Source organism: Trachurus trachurus (assembly GCF_905171665.1).
Source record: "Trachurus trachurus genome assembly, chromosome: 19".
NCBI lineage: Eukaryota > Metazoa > Chordata > Actinopteri > Carangiformes > Carangidae > Trachurus > Trachurus trachurus.
The window spans coordinates 3398806-3416534 of record NC_139913.1 but is presented as its reverse complement, the minus strand read 5'-3'; the positions used below and the strand labels follow the sequence as shown (position 1 = coordinate 3416534).

The 17729-nt window shown below is 41.8% G+C and overlaps 3 protein-coding genes across 3 annotated transcripts in view; all 3 read left to right on the top strand.

Annotated features, from left to right (window-relative positions):
- LOC311003129 (uncharacterized protein) overlaps window positions 1–17729 on the top strand; it is a gene marked incomplete at its 3' end in the record, with an annotated part of 151899 nt that overhangs the window by 64987 nt on the left and 69183 nt on the right. The window lies entirely within an intron of this gene.
- Window positions 249–10016, top strand: trim16 (tripartite motif containing 16). Its single transcript, XM_083994390.1, has 6 exons — window positions 249–1924; window positions 4550–4645; window positions 5432–5665; window positions 7532–7703; window positions 8105–8200; window positions 9319–10016. The coding sequence occupies exons 1-6, from the start codon at window positions 1205–1207 to the stop codon at window positions 9915–9917; spliced, it is 1917 nt and encodes a 638-aa protein (XP_083850516.1). The 5' UTR covers window positions 249–1204; the 3' UTR covers window positions 9918–10016.
- tvp23b (trans-golgi network vesicle protein 23 homolog B) lies at window positions 11626–17223 on the top strand. The gene is made up of 7 exons (XM_083994043.1): window positions 11626–11683; window positions 12970–13043; window positions 13162–13306; window positions 14441–14530; window positions 14692–14817; window positions 15869–15997; window positions 16600–17223. Exons 1-7 carry the CDS (start codon window positions 11672–11674, stop codon window positions 16624–16626), a joined length of 603 nt encoding a protein of 200 aa, XP_083850169.1. The 5' UTR covers window positions 11626–11671; the 3' UTR covers window positions 16627–17223.

Below are 17729 nucleotides of genomic sequence, written 5' to 3'. Positions count from 1 at the left end.
AAAGTCACAAAAGAAAAAGAAACAGATTGTAGAGTCACAGGAAGTCAGTCAGACAGATGTATGTACACAGGTCAGTTACACCACACCAAGACGTCACAGGGACAAACAGATACGCGTAGCCTACCTACAACAATCAATTACACCACACCCAGTTTTAATGTATTTGCAATCTGTGACATTCATATAGGAATCTAAGTTTCAGTTGTTGTTTATCCATTTTATTTAAGATTTCACAGTTAAATAAATCTTTAATTTACTTTTTGATCAGTTTCAGTTCATTTATTTGTACAGGTAAGTGTGTAACATTAAAAAGTAAGTGTAAAATATAAATAAAATCATTGAAACACAACAGTTTCGCTCTGAGAACAAAAAGGTTTAGATTATTTACATAATAAAAGATCAATGTGACAGATGGAGGTGAAATCGAAGCCTCTGATAGGCCGATCACACGCTTGATTGATCACATGACGACATGCAGCTTTGAACCAGCTGGTAAATGTTTCTTTTAGAGGTTTTTCCTCTGGTTCTGTCTCTGTGGTTCTGTCTGTCACTAGGGGGCAGCGTCTGCTCTTCTTCTCCTCCTCCGGTTCCTCTCATTCTTTCATCTTTCTGGTTTTCATTGGATTTCCCATTTGGGGTTTTTTTCTGTGGAGCAGCAGGAATGTGACATGAGGAGCAGAGCAGAGTAGAGGAAGCAGCTGAACAGACGCTGATGATTTCCTCAGTTTCATGGAGATAAACTTCTTTCTTCTCAGAGTGCAGAGTCAGAGCAGCAGCAACAATGGACGGAGTGAGTGAGTGACCTCGTCAGAGAGGTGAGTAAACAGGAGTGAACACAACAACTGAAGTGGAGCGAGTTTCAGTCGCTGATCAAACACAATGCGTGTGGAAGAATGCAACTCTACACCTCTGTCGGTCGACTCGTTCATTGGTCTGCAGCCGGAGCTCCACCCTGTGGTTTCTCTTTCCCTTCAGGGGAGGGGAGGGCACTGATTGTGTGTGTGTGTGTGTCACTGTTTGTCTGCCTGGTTGCATGTGAGCGCTGAAGGGGGCGGTAACAGTTCGACTGAAACTATAAGACCTCACATCATCTAGGTGTGGCTCTCCAGGACCGGTCGGCTCAGCCACTTCTTCCCAGAGAGCAGCAGAGACAGAGAGAGAGAGAGAGAGACAGAGAGAGAGCAGAGGAGGAGAAGACAGAGTCATGGCAGAGACAGCGGCTGTGGACGCAGCTCCCCCCCCCTCCCAGCAGCAGCAGCAGCAGCAGCAGCAGCAGCTGTGCTCAGGTGCACCGAGCGCAGCCTCACCGGCCTCCTGCCTAAAGGACAAGAGCAAAGTTTGTCCCAAGTGTCCCGACGGGTCTGGACCTGCTGACGGTGTCAAACAGAACGGGACCGAGGCCGACGCTGCGGTGATCAGCAGCAGCAGCAGCAAAGAGGATCAGGACTCTAAGACCACCGGGGAGATCAAGATCCAGGAGGACCTGAAGGAGTCTGAGGACCCGAAGAAGCCGGCCAAGGAGGAGCAGGAGGAGCAGGAGAAACAACCAGAACCAGAACCAGAGAAAGAGAAAGAGAAGGAGAAAGAGGAAGAGGAGAAGGTGAAGGAGGAACCTCTGGGCCCCGACGATGTGGTGTGTGACTCGTGCATCGAGAGCCCCTGCAGAGCCCTCAAGTCCTGCCTCACCTGCCTGGTGTCGTACTGCGAGGCTCACCTCCGGCCGCACCTGGAGAACCCCAAGTTCCAGAACCACCGGCTGGTGGAGCCGCTGCGCGACATCGAGCGCCGGACCTGCGAGAGCCACAAGTGGCCCCTGGAGATCTTCTGCTGCGCCGACTCCTGCTGCGTCTGCCAGGACTGCGTGGCCGAGGAGCACAAGGGCCACAACACCGTCCCCGTGGTGGAGGCCCGGCGGCAGATCGAGGCAAGTGTTCTTACACGTACTGGTCCTTTAATTATCTGACCTTTGACCTCAAAGACTCAAGAGTTCACACATCTAGAAATCAGAGGTTCATCTTTAAAAAGCCAAAGCTCAGCGACTCACAGCTCAGTGCTCAGATTTGTCGTCTTTTAGAAAAAGAAAAGACCAAAAAGTCTTAAATTTTCTGCAGCAGATCATTATTTTCTTTAATCATGAGTTGATCGTGCAGATTTATTTTAACCACTCGTCTAAATCTCTGCTTTATATCGTTATACATTTGATATATTTCTTGTTTTTGATTCTTGGTTGGACAAAACTTGTCTCTAGAAACTTGTCTTTGTCATGAGGAAGTTCCTGGAGAGTAATTATAGAAATTCTTCACATATTTGACATATTTCTGACATTTCATACTTTATAATTATCTATAAGTCGTCAGTGATGGAAGTCATTCTCAGCTGCAGCAGGATTTTTAACCCAGATCCACAGTGTCCTCGGTCACATCCAGTGTTTGTCTTTGGTTATTTATTTTTTGATATGTGACAAAGGTGGAGTCCAACACGGACAAGGACATCAAAGTCTCGTGTAAATAACATTTTTCAGAACACGAGCCAGTCATTTGTAACTTGAACATGTAATCCTTTAAACACCCACTCAGTCTGTTTGATGGATGGGTCCTTCAGCACCGGACCACAGGACCCCAAAAATGCTTTACAGTTGTTCTCACATGTCCCACAATGCAGCTTCCAATACTTAATCCAATTAAACCGGGTTACTTCTGACTCAATATCCTCTGGACTGATCTCGCTGATCTCGTGTCTTTTCGCTGTGGAAACTTAATACTTGAATCTATTTTAGCCGCAGTGACGCAGATGAAGCTGCAGCTCTGTAGAAGTGTCATTTGTCTCTTTCTCCTTCGACAGTTCGCGACCCTCAGGTTGAGACACACCGGTCAACATTCCTGCAGCTGAGATCTGCAGCTTCAGCCTCCACCTGTTATTTACAGAGCGTTGTTGCAAAACCTCAAAGCGTTTCATTAGAGCTGCAGAGCAAACACTCCACAGTGTCACTAAAGAACTAATGTTTAAATGAAATGAGATGCTGCTGAAAGGGAAATCGAGTCAGTTTAATTCCTCTGCAGAGACACGGACACTCAGAAAAACATAGAGGACAATAGAGTGAAATAACTTCCTGTTCATGTTCCCGTTTAGAAAGTCTGCTTTAGGAAAAAACTCTCCACATGACTCACACCTTTGCTTGGTCACTGTCCACCGTTAAATATAGTTCAAGGCCAAAACATCGACACATCAACCTGTCGTGGATTAGATTTAGAGTCGGATCACAGAGAACAACGCTGACCTTTACTCTGGAGCGATATCAAGATTTCACTTTCTACTAAACTGCTCATGTTGCAGCTTGTCCCTGAATCAGAAAGTAGAGCAGAGTTTAGTGACGTTAAATAAGGATTTCATTGTTTGAGCTCAGATCTCCTCTTCCTGCTTTGCTTTGTCCGAAATTACAATAAACCAACCCAAAGAAGAAACAGACTGATTGTTATCTATCTGACGTTTCACAAACCAAACAGCACAATCAAACTCCAAACAAACTCCAGTTATGAAGTAAAGGCACAGTAAGCCTTTGAAACTCTTCCAGTAATAGCACCTTTCAAGATAACGTGACAGGATCACACACACCAAACACACATTTCAATACAGTACTGTAGGTACCATACAGTGTAGACGATGAGGAAATGCAGCATTATTAGAGTTTGTTTCGATAAGAGATTCAAAGTCGCTGAGATTTTAAGTTGAATTTTAGCAGAAAATACAAAATCTACTTCAGTCCAAGTCCAGATCACATGACCGAGGTTCAGTTAAGACATAAAAGATCATTATATGCAAATTTTCTGATGGAGACAATGAAATAATCAACTAAACGTGTCTTGATTTTTCTACATATAAAACACAGAATTGTCTGCAAATAAGTTTATATTGGTTAATGTGTTTCTGTCACTTCACCTCTGTAGCTGTTCCAGCTGTGCTGAACATTTGTATTGTGTGTGTGTGCAAGATATTGCACATAACTGGTATTTCTAGCTAACACATAAAGCATGTAGCTCTAGTGTTTTAATAACAGATACAAAGAGAGAAGGGAGGGCGACTTTCCTGCATCACTTGAATTCTTCAGTATATTATCAGTGCATGTTTTGGCTGCAGGGTATTTATATATAAGGTTTACAAACTTTTCATTTTAAATATGAACTTCTCGTCTCGTCCTCTGCAACAAAGGAAACCTGGCATTTCCCTCAGGGCCTGAACTTTATGGAACAGTAATCTCAGCTCTGCATTTGTCTGGGCCTGCCCCAGGAATTCACGAACTTGAAACGCTGAATGCTTTAAAAAACCACAAACATCAGCGTGTAGATCAGGACGCTGCGGTGACGTCACCACAGAGTCGAGGAGAGGAGAGGAGAGTAGGAAACAGCAGAGTTTTCCTGGACAAACACAAACTCAGAGGTTTACATTTACAAGCTCTGTTAGGATCGGGCATTTTTTCAGCATGACAGCATTAAAGCCTGGTCTGTGTTAGTGTGCTGAATCTGACATTTCCTCTTTTTCTTCTTCTTAATAGAAAGAGCTGAGGGGGAAACAGACTGAGATGGTGAAGACGGTGACAGCAGCAGAAAACGCCATCAACAAACTTCAACTAAACACAGTCTCCATTGAGGTAAACGACTAATCTCAAGCCTCATCTCACTGTGTGTGTGTGTGTGTGTGTGTGTGTGTGTGTGTGTGTGTGTGTGTGTGTGTGTGTGTGTGTGTGTGTGTGTCACATGATCGTCACAAGAGTCATGATAGAAAATGAGTAATGGCAGTTTCTATTCATAACACCACAACAATCCTCTGGTCCGGTCTCAGAGCCTCCCAAACCTGAAAGGCTTCCCTGCGGTTTGGGAGTTAATCCATGTTTTTCATGACGTTTTTTTTGGGCGTTGGTGGGTTAACGCTGCAGCGTCGCCTCAGAAAGGTGAAGGTGTAGTCATCCTCATGGGAACACCCTGGATCTTTGGCATTCAGAAAATGAATTAAAGGGACAACGAGGAGTTTCTATTTGGTTATAAAAAAGTCTCACGTTAATGTGGATGAATCTCCGCTACCCACACTTGTTAATGGGCCCATTTTCGATAAATATATGGTTTTGTCTCTATCGTTATTTTGTTATTATTAGTGGTGGTGGAAATGCTGGGCGAGCCGACCAGCGTTTCTTTACTTTAGGTTTCGTGGCGAGTCGTGAGAATAACACCGCCGAATCTCCGTTTATGGTGGGAACTACGACGGTATGTGATCGTCTTCCAACCTCTGACTTTAATTCTTGATGAATGAAAACATGAGTCTGTCTTGCGCCGGTCAAAGAATTTCACGGTGCGGAGGCTCAGAAATGTAGTGTGAAAACACTTCGCTTTTCCAAAACTCCTCGTTGTCCCTTTAATATTAAAAAACGCCTCCTCTCTAGCAATCGGTGACGGACGTCCGGGCGGTGATCGAGAGCCAGTTCGAGGAGCTGCAGGCGGTGGTGGAGCGGGCCAAGAGGGAGGTGACGGAGATGCTGGAGGCGGAGGAGAAGCAGGCGCTGAGGCAGGCCGAGGGCATCCGGGTCCACCTGGAGCAGAGGTGCTCCGAGCTGAAGAAGACCCAGGCCCAGATGGAGAAACTGTCCAGGAACAAAAACGATGTGGATTTCTTACAGGTAACAGCAACAGCAGCAGCATAGAGAACTGGTATGGTCTGGTTCTTGGGCGAGTTCAGGGCTCCAGACAAACTTTTTTTTTACTCGCAGCACAGTGGCCCCTCACTTCAAATTTTAGGGGTGTAAGCAGAAAATTAAGGGGTATAGAGGGGCATAAATCGACTTGCAAGGCGAATATTCACATTTCCTTTTCATTCATGGTCCTCACACACATTGGCCTGCCACCTGTAATGACAGATTCCAGATGTTTGAGTCGCCCCTTCCACATTTTACCAGTGTAAAAAAAAGAAGAAGGTAGATTTACTGGTTGCAAATGCGCAAGTAGATGAAAAATTTACTTGCGCTGTCTCAAATTTTAGGGGCAAAATGCTCCCATTTAGGAGCAGTCTGGAGCCCTGGAGTTTATTAATTGGAGAATCTGCAGGTCTTGAAAAGTCTTAGAAATCCACACAAGCATCAAATTTCACTCAGAAAGGTCTTTAATTTATTTTCTATCCTGACATTTTTAGCCAAAACAACTGAAAAACCAAATATTTCTTAAATTTCCTGCTTCTTAAAGCAGAAGTAAGCGATCCGGTCGTTTTAGCTAACTTCCTGTCAGCCGATGGAGTTATCAGTCCCCGCCCTCGTCCCTACGTCACCACATTCACGCACATCCCTTGGCTGCACACACAGAGAGGACCGCCCCTTTATGCCGTTCTCTCTCCTCATTGGATAAAGGTTGTAGGATACAAGGAAAGTTTTCTCCTCGGCTCAGAGCAGAGCAGAGTGACTGACAGACCCGTGTTTCAGACCAAACACTATATAAGTGATTGCTGTCGGAAGATAAGCAATATCACACGAGAGGGAGTGCTGTTGTACTGTATATCAGCACGGCTGTGATTCGGTCGTAGGCACGAGGCCGCAGGCCGAGTGCCGCAGATAATCACATATTGCTTTTATACAACAGTGCTACGAGCGCATTTTAGAACAGTAATAAACTACAAGAGATTATGATTTGTTTGTTTATTTAATCATTTATTTGGCTCCGCCAACAGAAATAGTTCCGCAACTGGAAGGGAGACAAGGCTGTTGCCAGGCAACACATAAACATTTCATACTAGCTTGCTACTAGCTACAAGCTTTTCCACCGAGCTGCTTCCAGTGCTGGTTCTGGTTCTGAGCCCGTGTCTGATCAGCACCGGAGCAACAGGACCAGCGTGAAGACATACAGAGACGTTATCGATACCGTATTACATTTGTTTATCTGCTATGTAATCAATATAAACACAGTTGAAGCTAAGTAGCTGAGCTACGTGGCTAACAACAGCTAACGCTAATATCAAAACATATCGCCGTCAAAACGTAGTTGCCCCCGCATCGATTTTTTTCCAGCCGGGTTTAGTAGAGATTTATCGGCAATTAGACGGACCAGGTCAGGTCCAGGTTTTAATGTTCAGGTCCGTTTCTAACTGTAGCAGCAGCAGCAGCAGCAGCAGCAGAGAGATGGGGCAGCTCCTGTATGGGGAGCGTAGCTCTGACTTAGCTCCTGTCCACTGCTGAACAGCGGAGTGATAACGTCCGTAAAAAGTCGCAGTGCTGTTATACTGTATATCAGCACTCATGGAACGTCTCTTGTCCAATCAAATTGCTCGGTTGGGACCGGTCGGAACTAACTGTTGTATAAAACTATTTAAGACTTATATTAACACAAACATTCCGCTTACTTCTGCTCCATGTCCAAGTTGTGTTTAATGGTTAATTCATCATATTATCAGTTACATACTGCAGAACAAAGCAGATAGAGATGTTCATATGCACATACATGCCACTTCATGTACTTGAAAACTTTATGATCTCAATTGAAACCCTAATTTTGTCTTCCAGGAGTACTCAGAGTGGAAGAAAGAAGCCACCGACATCTCTCTGCCCGGCGTCTACATCGGCCTCATGGATCGACTGCACTCCTTCAGCCGTGTGATCGTGGACTCGACCCAGGAGCTCTGCTCTCTGCTCGTCTCCTCCTACATAGAGAAAGTCAAAGAAACCTGCAAGAACGGTGAGAAGCAGCAGCAGCAGCAGCAGCAGCAGCAGCAGTCGGAGGGGAAACCCAGGCTCCGACAGTAGCTGCTATTATCTGCACATCTGGGCGTGTTCACACATGTGAAGAATTCTCCGGCCGTGTGTCATGTGGTTGGACTTAACCTGACATAACATGTGTCTAAATATGCAACACTGATTGGTTAGCAATGCATGTGCTTCATGAGTCACCTCATTTGAATGTGATGGAAATAAGGTCACACACACACAGGTGCAGGAAAACAGATAAGACTTGTTTCCCTTGATGCATTTCTGTGCCACCTGAAGTCAAACTGAGCATGACTCAATCATCACTGAACTGTCATCACTCATCAATCATCTGTCATCATCAATAATCTGTGTGTTTTCTGCCTTTTACAGACAAAATGGGAATAAAGACGACGGTTCATCAGATAGTTGCAGCGAAGCAGAACCTGTCGATACCGAACCCAGAGACACGGGCCGACTTCCTCAAGTGTAAGAGTCAAAATATATTTTATTCATTTAGTTGAGTTGTTTAATATATTAAAACTCAACAGGGGACTGAAGTTAGACTGAGTTAGCAACAGGCACAACGTACAAACTCTGATTCATCTGCTGTTGTGTTCCCTGTTTATCAAACTAAACTCAACTAAACTGAAGTAAACTCAACTAAACCCAACTTAACTAGATTAGATAGATAGATAGATAGATAGATAGATAGATAGATAGATAGATAGATAGATAGATAGATAGATAGATAGATAGATAGATAGATAGATAGATAGATAGATAGATACTTTATTTATCCCGAAAGAAATTCAGACTTAACAACTAAACTAAACTCAACCAAGCTCAACTCAACTCGAGTCAACTAGACTCAACTAAACTCAACTAAACTAAACTCAACTACTCAACTCAACCTAACCTAACTCAACTTAACAACTAAACTCGACTCGACTCAACTAGACTCAAGTAAACTTAACAAAAAATTAAACTAAACTAAACTAAACTAAACTCAACTCAACTCAACTCAACTCAACTCAACTCAACTCAACTCAACTCAACTAAACTCGACTCAACTCAACTCAACTTGACAACTAAACTCGACTCGACTCAACTAGACTCAAGTAAACTTAACAAAAAATTAAACTAAACTAACCAAATCTAACTAAACTAAACTAAATTCAACTCAACTGGACTGGACTCGACTGGACTCGACTCAAGTAAACTAAACTCAACTCAACTTAACAACTAAACTCAACTAAACTCAACTCAGCTGGACAGAAATACAGGGTCATACAGGGTTGTTAAAAGTCCCTACATTCTCCATCAATCGACATCTTTTTGTTTATATTCAATTTTTCTTGCATAGAAATAAAAAGGTAAATAAGACTAGAGAACTTCCTCTCACTCAGTAGATTATTCAGATCTGTGTTCATCACTGTCTGACCTCCGACCCCTTCGACAAGTTCAGTACAAATCAGCTCAGTGTTTTTTTTATGTAATTAGATATTTTTGGCGAACAAAATGGAGGATGTAACCATGGTGACCTTGGTTTGTGTCTGTTACATTCCTGTGTTGAACTAACATTATTAAATCTCTCTCCCCCGTAGATGCCGCCCCCGTGAGTTTCGACGCCGACACGGCTCACAAGTTCCTGCGGCTGACGGAGGAGAACAGGAAGGTGACCAACACGACGCCGTGGCAACACCCGTACCCCGACGTGCCCGAGAGGTTCGAGAACTGGCGGCAGGTCCTCGCCACGGAGAGCTTCTACCTGGGCCGCCACTACTTCGAGGTGGACGTCAGCGGCGAGGGCACGCACCTCGGCGTCACCTACAAGAGCATCGACCGCAAAGGCGGCGAGAGCAACAGCTGCATCACGGGCAACGACTTCTCCTGGTGCCTCCAGTGGAACGGGCGCACCTTCTCGGCCTGGCACAGCGGCGTGGAGACCCCGCTCAACCTGGAGAAGTTCACCCGGATCGGCGTGTACGTGGACTACACGAGAGGCCTCCTGGCTTTCTACGGCGTGGAGGAAGCCATGACGCCCATCCACGAGTACCAGGCCGAGTTCCTGGAGCCGCTGTACCCGGCCTTCTGGCTGCCCAAGAAGGAGAACATCGTGGCCTTGGTGGCGCCCGGAGAACCGCTGCGGCTCAAAAGCCCCTCCCCTCCCACCTCGCCGTTAAACGGAGCTGTGATCTCATAGACAATAACTCAAGAAGAGACTCCTCATCAACCTCAGAGTGCTATTTAAAGCAGAAGTAAGCGGAATATTTGTGTTAATATAAGTTTTAAATAGTTCTATCTTCCGACAGCAATCACTTACATAGAGTGTTTGGTCCGAAACACGGGTCTGTCAGTCGCTCTGCTGTAAGCCGAGGAGAAAACTTTCCTTGTATCCTACAAGCTTTATCCAATGAGGAGAGAGAACGGCATACTGCAAAAACTCAAAATCTTTCCAAGAATATTTGTCTTATTTCTTGTCAAAATGTCTCATTTCTAGTCAAAACGAATCTCTTTCCACTTAAAATAAGACTCATCACCCAAAAATTTACTTGTTTTTAGATAATTTTCACTTGTTTCAAACCAATTTTCAATTGAAACAAGTAGAAAAATCTGCCAGTGAAAGCTAGTTTTTTGTGCTTGTAATAAGAAAGAAAAATTTGCTCCACTGTCAGATTTTTCTACTTATTTTAAGTGGAAAATTTGCTTGAAAAAAGTAAAAAGTGTCTAAAAACAAGCTACTTTTAATGTGATGAGTCTTATTTTAAGTATAATTAGATTTATTTTGACTAGAAATGACATTTTGACTAGAAATAAGACAAATATTCTTGGTAAGATTTTGAATTTTTACAGTGCATGAAGGGCTGTGTGTGCAGCCAAGGGATGCGCGTTAATGTGGTGACGTAGGGACGAAGACCAATCGATCCATGATGAGGGCGGGGGCTGCTAACTCCATCGACTGACAAGAAGTTAGCCAAAACGACCGGATCGATCGCTTACTTCTGCTTTAATAATAAAATAAACTCACCATCAGGAATCTATAAAAGGGAAAATATGGAATAAGTTTTACTTTATCCACGTTGTTTACAGTAGATTATTTTTGTTACAAATGATGAATTGATTCTCCTTTTTATTTGGGCTTGAGTCATAGGCTATTTATACTCCTCCTCCTGTGTAAGTTTGGGACTTCTGTTACTGTACTTCTCATCATCACACTGTGAATTCAGAAATGTCTGATATCGTCTGTGTCAAATAAAAGTTTTTATCTTCATCTGTTTTTATTATTTTAAATCATCTGCTGGATAAATGAATTAAAAAAAAAAGCTTGTAAGTCCAAGGTGAATAAACCTAGTTTGTCATTCTGTAATTTTCCTGAGTGTCTCACTGAAAGGCTGCTGTTGATATTCCAGATGTTGCATATTCAGAGGCCCAGATGTGTGTGTGTGGATCACACAAACACAAGACTGTGAAAAAGTTCAGACACTTTAGATCAGAGAGTAGATTGGATATCAGATCTTTAATTTAGATTTGTAACACAGGCGACTGATTGGTCCCAGATTCATACAACACTCACACATACAGTACACACACACGGACTGGATGTAATTATCTCATTCAAGGAATCAAAATAGTTTCCTCACATCTCCCCTAAAATCAAATCAAGATGTTGTTGGCGTTTTCCCACAAGGCTGCGTTTTATTTTGAAAATTATTTACAGTGAAACGGTGCTTCCTGTTCTTAGATAATGTATAAAAAAAACCAATTGGAAATAAAATAAAAACAAAATAGAATAAAGTAAAATACCGGTAAAGATAAAATAAAATATTAAAAAAGTGACGCTACAGTGACATAACGACGTACGTGGCACGTATCGGTCAGCTGACTCCTACGCACGCACAGTGACGTGGTGACGTGGAGCTGAGCATGTAAACCGGAAGTGGCTGCTCCTGTGTCAACATGATAACAGAGGTAAGAGAGACACTTTTCTAACGTTTTATTTATTTTATCTGTAAATATGTCAAACTGTGAACGAGGCGTCAAGTCAACTGGATAAAAATGGACTCTTTCTTTATTTTTCTAGCCCAAAAATATAAAAACAGCTGAAGCTTTTACAGCTGTCGTGCTAAATGTTGCTAATCAGTTAGCATGCTAGTTTCTGTAGCTTTTACACTGTTTAACGTGGCTCCACTTTATCTCTCTTCAATCCACACAACTGTGCAGTTTACTGATGTTTATCGCATTATCACATTATTGTTTCAGTCTGTGACTTTGTTTTTAAACTTTAACACGCAGGTAGATAAAGTTTATCTGGGTAAAGGCAGCAAGGGGAGGCTAGCTCCGCTCCTGTTCTGTCGTTACAATCATCAAATAAAACTAAAAACTCACAAACAACATGATGGCAACACTTCAGCTGACAAACTAGACCTTTAATGTACATTTATCCGTTTTAGTTATAGTTAGTAAACGTTTCTAAAAGGCTCAGTTAAACAAGTCCCATCGTTTAGCTTCTATAAACTGGGTTTAAACATAAAAAACAAAGTAGTAATTGTCGAGATCCTCATTAGCTGTTCTGTAAAGCACAAATTACAGTCTTACTGGGGTCCACATTTAAAACATACATTTACAATCATGGCATAAATAAGACAAGTCAACAAAAAGTTACCTTAAATCTTTACAATACATAAAAATGATAATCCAAAATCAAAAAATAGTTGTTACCAGACATAAGTGTTTATTAGCATTATAACAACTCGCACTGTGACATCCATAATGTTGTACAAATAAAAACACTTTGAACAGCCACATTACAGTCTATTAAACAGCATTTTTTTTAAAAATAAGTTAAATATAAGTTTGCAATAAAGCTGCAACAATAATCAATGTTAAATCTTAATCAGTAACTGGTTTGTCAATCACATAAACGTTTCTGAAACTGAATATCTTTGGATTTGATGATGTTGATCAATCAAAATAACAAAAGTGAACACATCCCATTAAACTGTGGTAAACACTAAGAGTTTGTGATGTTCTATAGAGAAAATAGTTGATTGATTAATAAAGAAAGAAGCTGATCGCTGCTCATAGAAGTTAAACAATACGGAGAGAAAAGGATGAGGAATCTACAGAGCAGCTGTCACATAAAAACATATGTTTGTTACAAAGCATTAAGCCACATGATGAGTCCAGTTGTAGCTCAGATGGTTTTGTGAACATGTGTCTCTAAGGGTTAAGTTTCTTCCTTATTGATCCCTCAGGATACCAATGATGAGGACGTGTCTCTGTTTGATGCGGAGGAGGATGCAGGGAAAAGGTCAAAGAAAAACATCAAGTATGTTCACACACGACTCCGGGTCCCGCAAACACGAGGATCATTTTACACTTTTAGTTTGTCATATATATAAATATTAAACTGAACAGTATTTAACGTGTTGAAACTCTGTGTCCAGACACCCGCTGGCGAGTTTCTTCCACCTCTTCTTCAGAGTCGGCTCCATCCTGGTCTACCTGGTCTGTGAGTGGGTCAGCAGCGGCTTCATCGGCGGCATGGTGACGATCATCCTCCTGCTGTCATGTGACTTCTGGACAGTAAAGGTGTGAAGGATGCAGCAGTTTCTCTATGTTAAAATTAGATGATGTTGTTGTTGCTGTTTGTTAAAGGACAATTCCGGGCAAATCCAACTCGGGGCTGTATGTTCCTAACATTTTAGGTCTAGAAGAAGGAATCTGAAGATTTTCAGTTTAATTGCTCCTGTTTTGCGGTAGTTGTGTCTGTCTAGATTGAAGTTCTGCTGCTTAGGCTGTTTACATCCCTCAAAACCGCAATTTTTTTCCCACAGACAGCGTCAGATGGAGACTCAAACATGCACCGAGAAGTTTATTTACTTCAAACAAGTCACACTGCAAAAACTCTACATCTTTCCAAGAATATTTGTCTTATTTCTTGTCAAAATGTCTAATTTCTAGTAAAAACTAATCTCTTTCCACTTAAAATAAGACTCATCACCTAAAAATTAACTTGTTTTTAGATCATTTTCACTTGTTTCAAACAAATTTTCACTTGAAATAAGTAGAAAAATCTGCCAGTAAAAGCAAGTTTTTTGTGCTTGTAATAAGAAAGAAAAACTTGCTCCACTGTCAGATTTTTCTACTTATTTCAAGTGAAAATCTGCTTGAAAGAAGTAAAAAGTGTCAAAAAACAAGCTGCTTTTTATGTGATGAGTCTTATTTTGAGTAGAATGAGATTGTTTTGACTAGAAATAAGACAAATATTCTTGGTAAGATTTTGAGTTTTTGCAGTGCATGAGTTGATATTTCTGTGTTTATGACACAAACGGGAGCTTCCGACTTCACGTGAACACACCGAGCATCAACTTGGGTCTCGACTCCGGGAGACTTTGAATTAGATCTAGTTTTACAAACACGTCGGCTTGCTTGAAGTAAATGAACTTCTCGGTGCATGTTTGAGTCTCCATCTGATGCTGTCTGTGGATAACTTTGAGGGATGTAAACAGCCTAAGCAGCAGAACTTCCATCCGCTCCCATTCATCGCTGCCGTGGCGATGCGGGGACAGACACAACTACCGCAAAACAGGAGCAATTAAACTCAAAAAATCTTCAGATTCCTTCTTCTAGACCTAAAATGTTTAGGAAAATACAGCCCGAGTTGAATTTGCCCGGAATTGTCCTTTAATATTTCCATTTGTATTTGTATTTGTGCACTGGCAGAACATCACGGGGCGGTTGATGGTGGGACTCAGGTGGTGGAACCAGGTGGACGATGACGGACGAAGCCACTGGGTGTTTGAGGCGAGGAAGGTGAGAGGTTCTTACACAACAACCTCTCACTCTGTACAGGTCTGATTCATGTGCTTATATGTGTGGGCAGCTGCTCTCTCTCTCTCTCTCTCTCTCTCTCTCTCTCTCTCTCTGGTATTTGCAGACGTCCTAACTGTGAGAATATCCGGGTTTTTTTTCAGGGCACTGGGAAACAACAAGCGTCAGATTCAGAGTCGCGGATCTTCTGGCTCGGCCTGATCGTCTGTCCGGTCATCTGGGTCATCTTCGCCTTCAGCGCCCTCTTTGCTCTCAAGATTAAATGGCTGGTAGGTCCGAGCATCTAGAGCAGCTCAATGTAAGACTGTGTGCTGCATTAGGGCTTGGCCATATGAGAAAAAAATCCTATTGCAATGATTTGATATCGATATACATGTCACGATATAACTCAAATCACTATTTGTGTCAAGTTTTTTCATGTTCCCTTATACTCACAAGTGAGATTTAAAGATATCAGAAGGTTATTTGTGATTAAAATATTTATTTTCTGTCAAAAATTGAACATGACAGATGTAATGATGAACATACAACAGTTTCAGTTAAATAAAACAGACTATAATATAATATACGTATTAGTTATATTTAAGCAACTTTCAAAGACAACATATACAACATTATGCTCTAAGGTAAAAAAAAAAGCTGTTTACATGCCCAGCGCGGATTGTGCAAAAAGCTTGATGTGTGTCCAGGAGAAAATGAACCACTCCGGCATCTGTCCTTTAAGGGATAGTTCAACATTTTGGCAAATTGATAGATTTGATAATAGAGATAATAACGAAACTTGTAACGTTGTGTTATTATCTCATAGCGTGGTGAATGTGCAGGTCACAACTTGTCCACCAGAGCGTTGTGGAGTTGTTGGATTGTGTATTTGATGAGTTTGATGAGGGAAACCAAGAAATCCCATAATGAGCCTCCGTAGCGTAGCTCTGAGCAGCTCACGGCTCTGCTCCGCCGTTCTAAAAACAGCTTGCACCGACAATTAAAGGTAACGAACCTACTGCTATGACTATAGGGATTACGGCTGAAAAGCCACTGAGTCTGTGATTAGGAGAGAGCGGTGGGTGGAGCAACAACAGGCCAGAACACAAAACAAAAACATAAACATGATTTGCTGCTGCAAATAAAATGTTTTAATGTGAATACTGCGGCTGCACTATTGTTGTCGGTTAGATCAGTATTTCAGATAAACATGATTTCTTAGTCTCTGGAGACGCTTTGGCCGATTTTACGAGTACTTGTCTCCCATGACACTGTGGTATAATTGTGTTATTTCTCCATTATGAAATGATGAATGTGTGTGTGTGGTCTTCCTCTCAGCCCATAGTGATCATGGGTGTGGTGCTGCAGGGCGCCAACCTCTACGGATACGTGCGGTGTAAAGTCGGGGGAAAGACCAGCCTGAAGAACATGGCCACCAATTACTTTGGACGACAGTTCCTCAAACAGGTGAATGAAGCTAAACACAGTGAATAGTTGTTGTTGTTGGTTCTCCACTGAGTCTTAAAGGGATAGTTCACTCAAAATTGAAATTTCTGGTCTGGGCTGGGAGAAGTTTCAGAGTCCTCCGTGGCTTCTCTGAGTTACAGGGGGTCTCGGCTTAGCAGTGCATGTCCATATAACGGTTGCAAATGGATACCAACTGTCTTCGTAACAAAAAGACACACCAAAAAACATCCAAATACCTCCATGCTGCTCGTAAGCTCTTCTTCAAATTACTTCCGCTACAAACAAGCTTGAAAAATATACTTATTTAATTTTTTTTGGAACAATTTCGCATTTTGGCGCTTCAATACAAGACGGACATTACATACGAGCAGCATGGAGGTATTTGGATGTTTTTTGGTGTGTCTTTTTGTTACAAAGACAGTTGGTATCCATTTGCAACCGTCATATGGACATGCACTGCTACGCCGAGACCCCCTGTAACTCAGAGAAGCCACGGACGACTCTGAAACTTCTCCCAGCCCTTAGTCCACATGAGGGTGAGGAGATAATGAGTGAAATTTGAATTTATCCTTTTAACGTATGTTTGTGTTTGTGTTTTGCAGGCGCTGTCTAAAGAGGAGGAATCATAGAGTGCTGCTCTGCGATTTGAACACGTTTTGCATTATTCTTAATGCTATATTATAAAATCTTCTTTTAGCGAGTGGATACTTAGAGAGAAACCTTTTTTTTTTTTTCTTGTGCAACCTGACCTGACAATAACAGACTTTTGAGTTTTTCTTTAGAATCTGATGTTTGAGTCCCAACAGAGAGCGTTTCCACAGAGAGGTCAGAGGTCAGAGGCCTGGTAGCTGCTTTTCATAACTGAAGCTGCAGCAGCAATAAAACCTTCACAATCGATGCATGAGTGGGAACAGGGTGTCAGTGTTATTTAGTTTTAATGTGTCCTTTAGTTTGTGTCGTCGTCATCGCCTCTTTACTGTTTCCTCTTCATGATCATTAACTACAAAAAAACAAATCTTTTGTGTTTGTATCATAGACACGTTTTAAAGTAACAGTGTAAAGTATTTGAGGAGGTTTGTAAATATGTATGTAAGAAACTATGTGCAACTTCTTCTTTTGTGCAAATACATTTGTAACATTTTCCCAACAGTGTGGAGGTTTTTATTCGTGCAGATTTTTGAAAACGATGACTGAGCATGATGAGTTTTCTTTGAGGGGTTGAGGAGAAATCTGCTTTTTTATTATGGAGAGTATAAATATATTTAAAAAGACAGTATGGAGGTTTCTGTTTTTTGAATTTTATTGGCTGAATGATCAATTAGACAAATGATAATGGAAACTTTTGGCTGCTGCCTTAGATATTTACATTTTTCCAAGTGTTTTTTTGTTTCAGAACAGAATTAATAGTATTTGCATTTCTTGCTTGCATAAAACAAAAAGTAACACAAACAAAATGAAAAGTGCTTCCTTTAAAATCACACTTTTTATATGTATTGGCAGAAAATGTGCATGAATATAAAAGGTAAAAGGCAGCAGAATGAGTTCTTTATCTTCATCTACAATCGTGATATTTGACTTTGGAATATAATGACTAACAATATTATTTTAATCATCTATTAATCTATTAACGTATTTATCAACTATTAGTCACTCTGGGGGTGTGTGTTGGTGACACAAGTGACCCACAGAGGTTTGTTGGTGTCACTGCAGGTTTCCTCTTTGTGTTTATTAC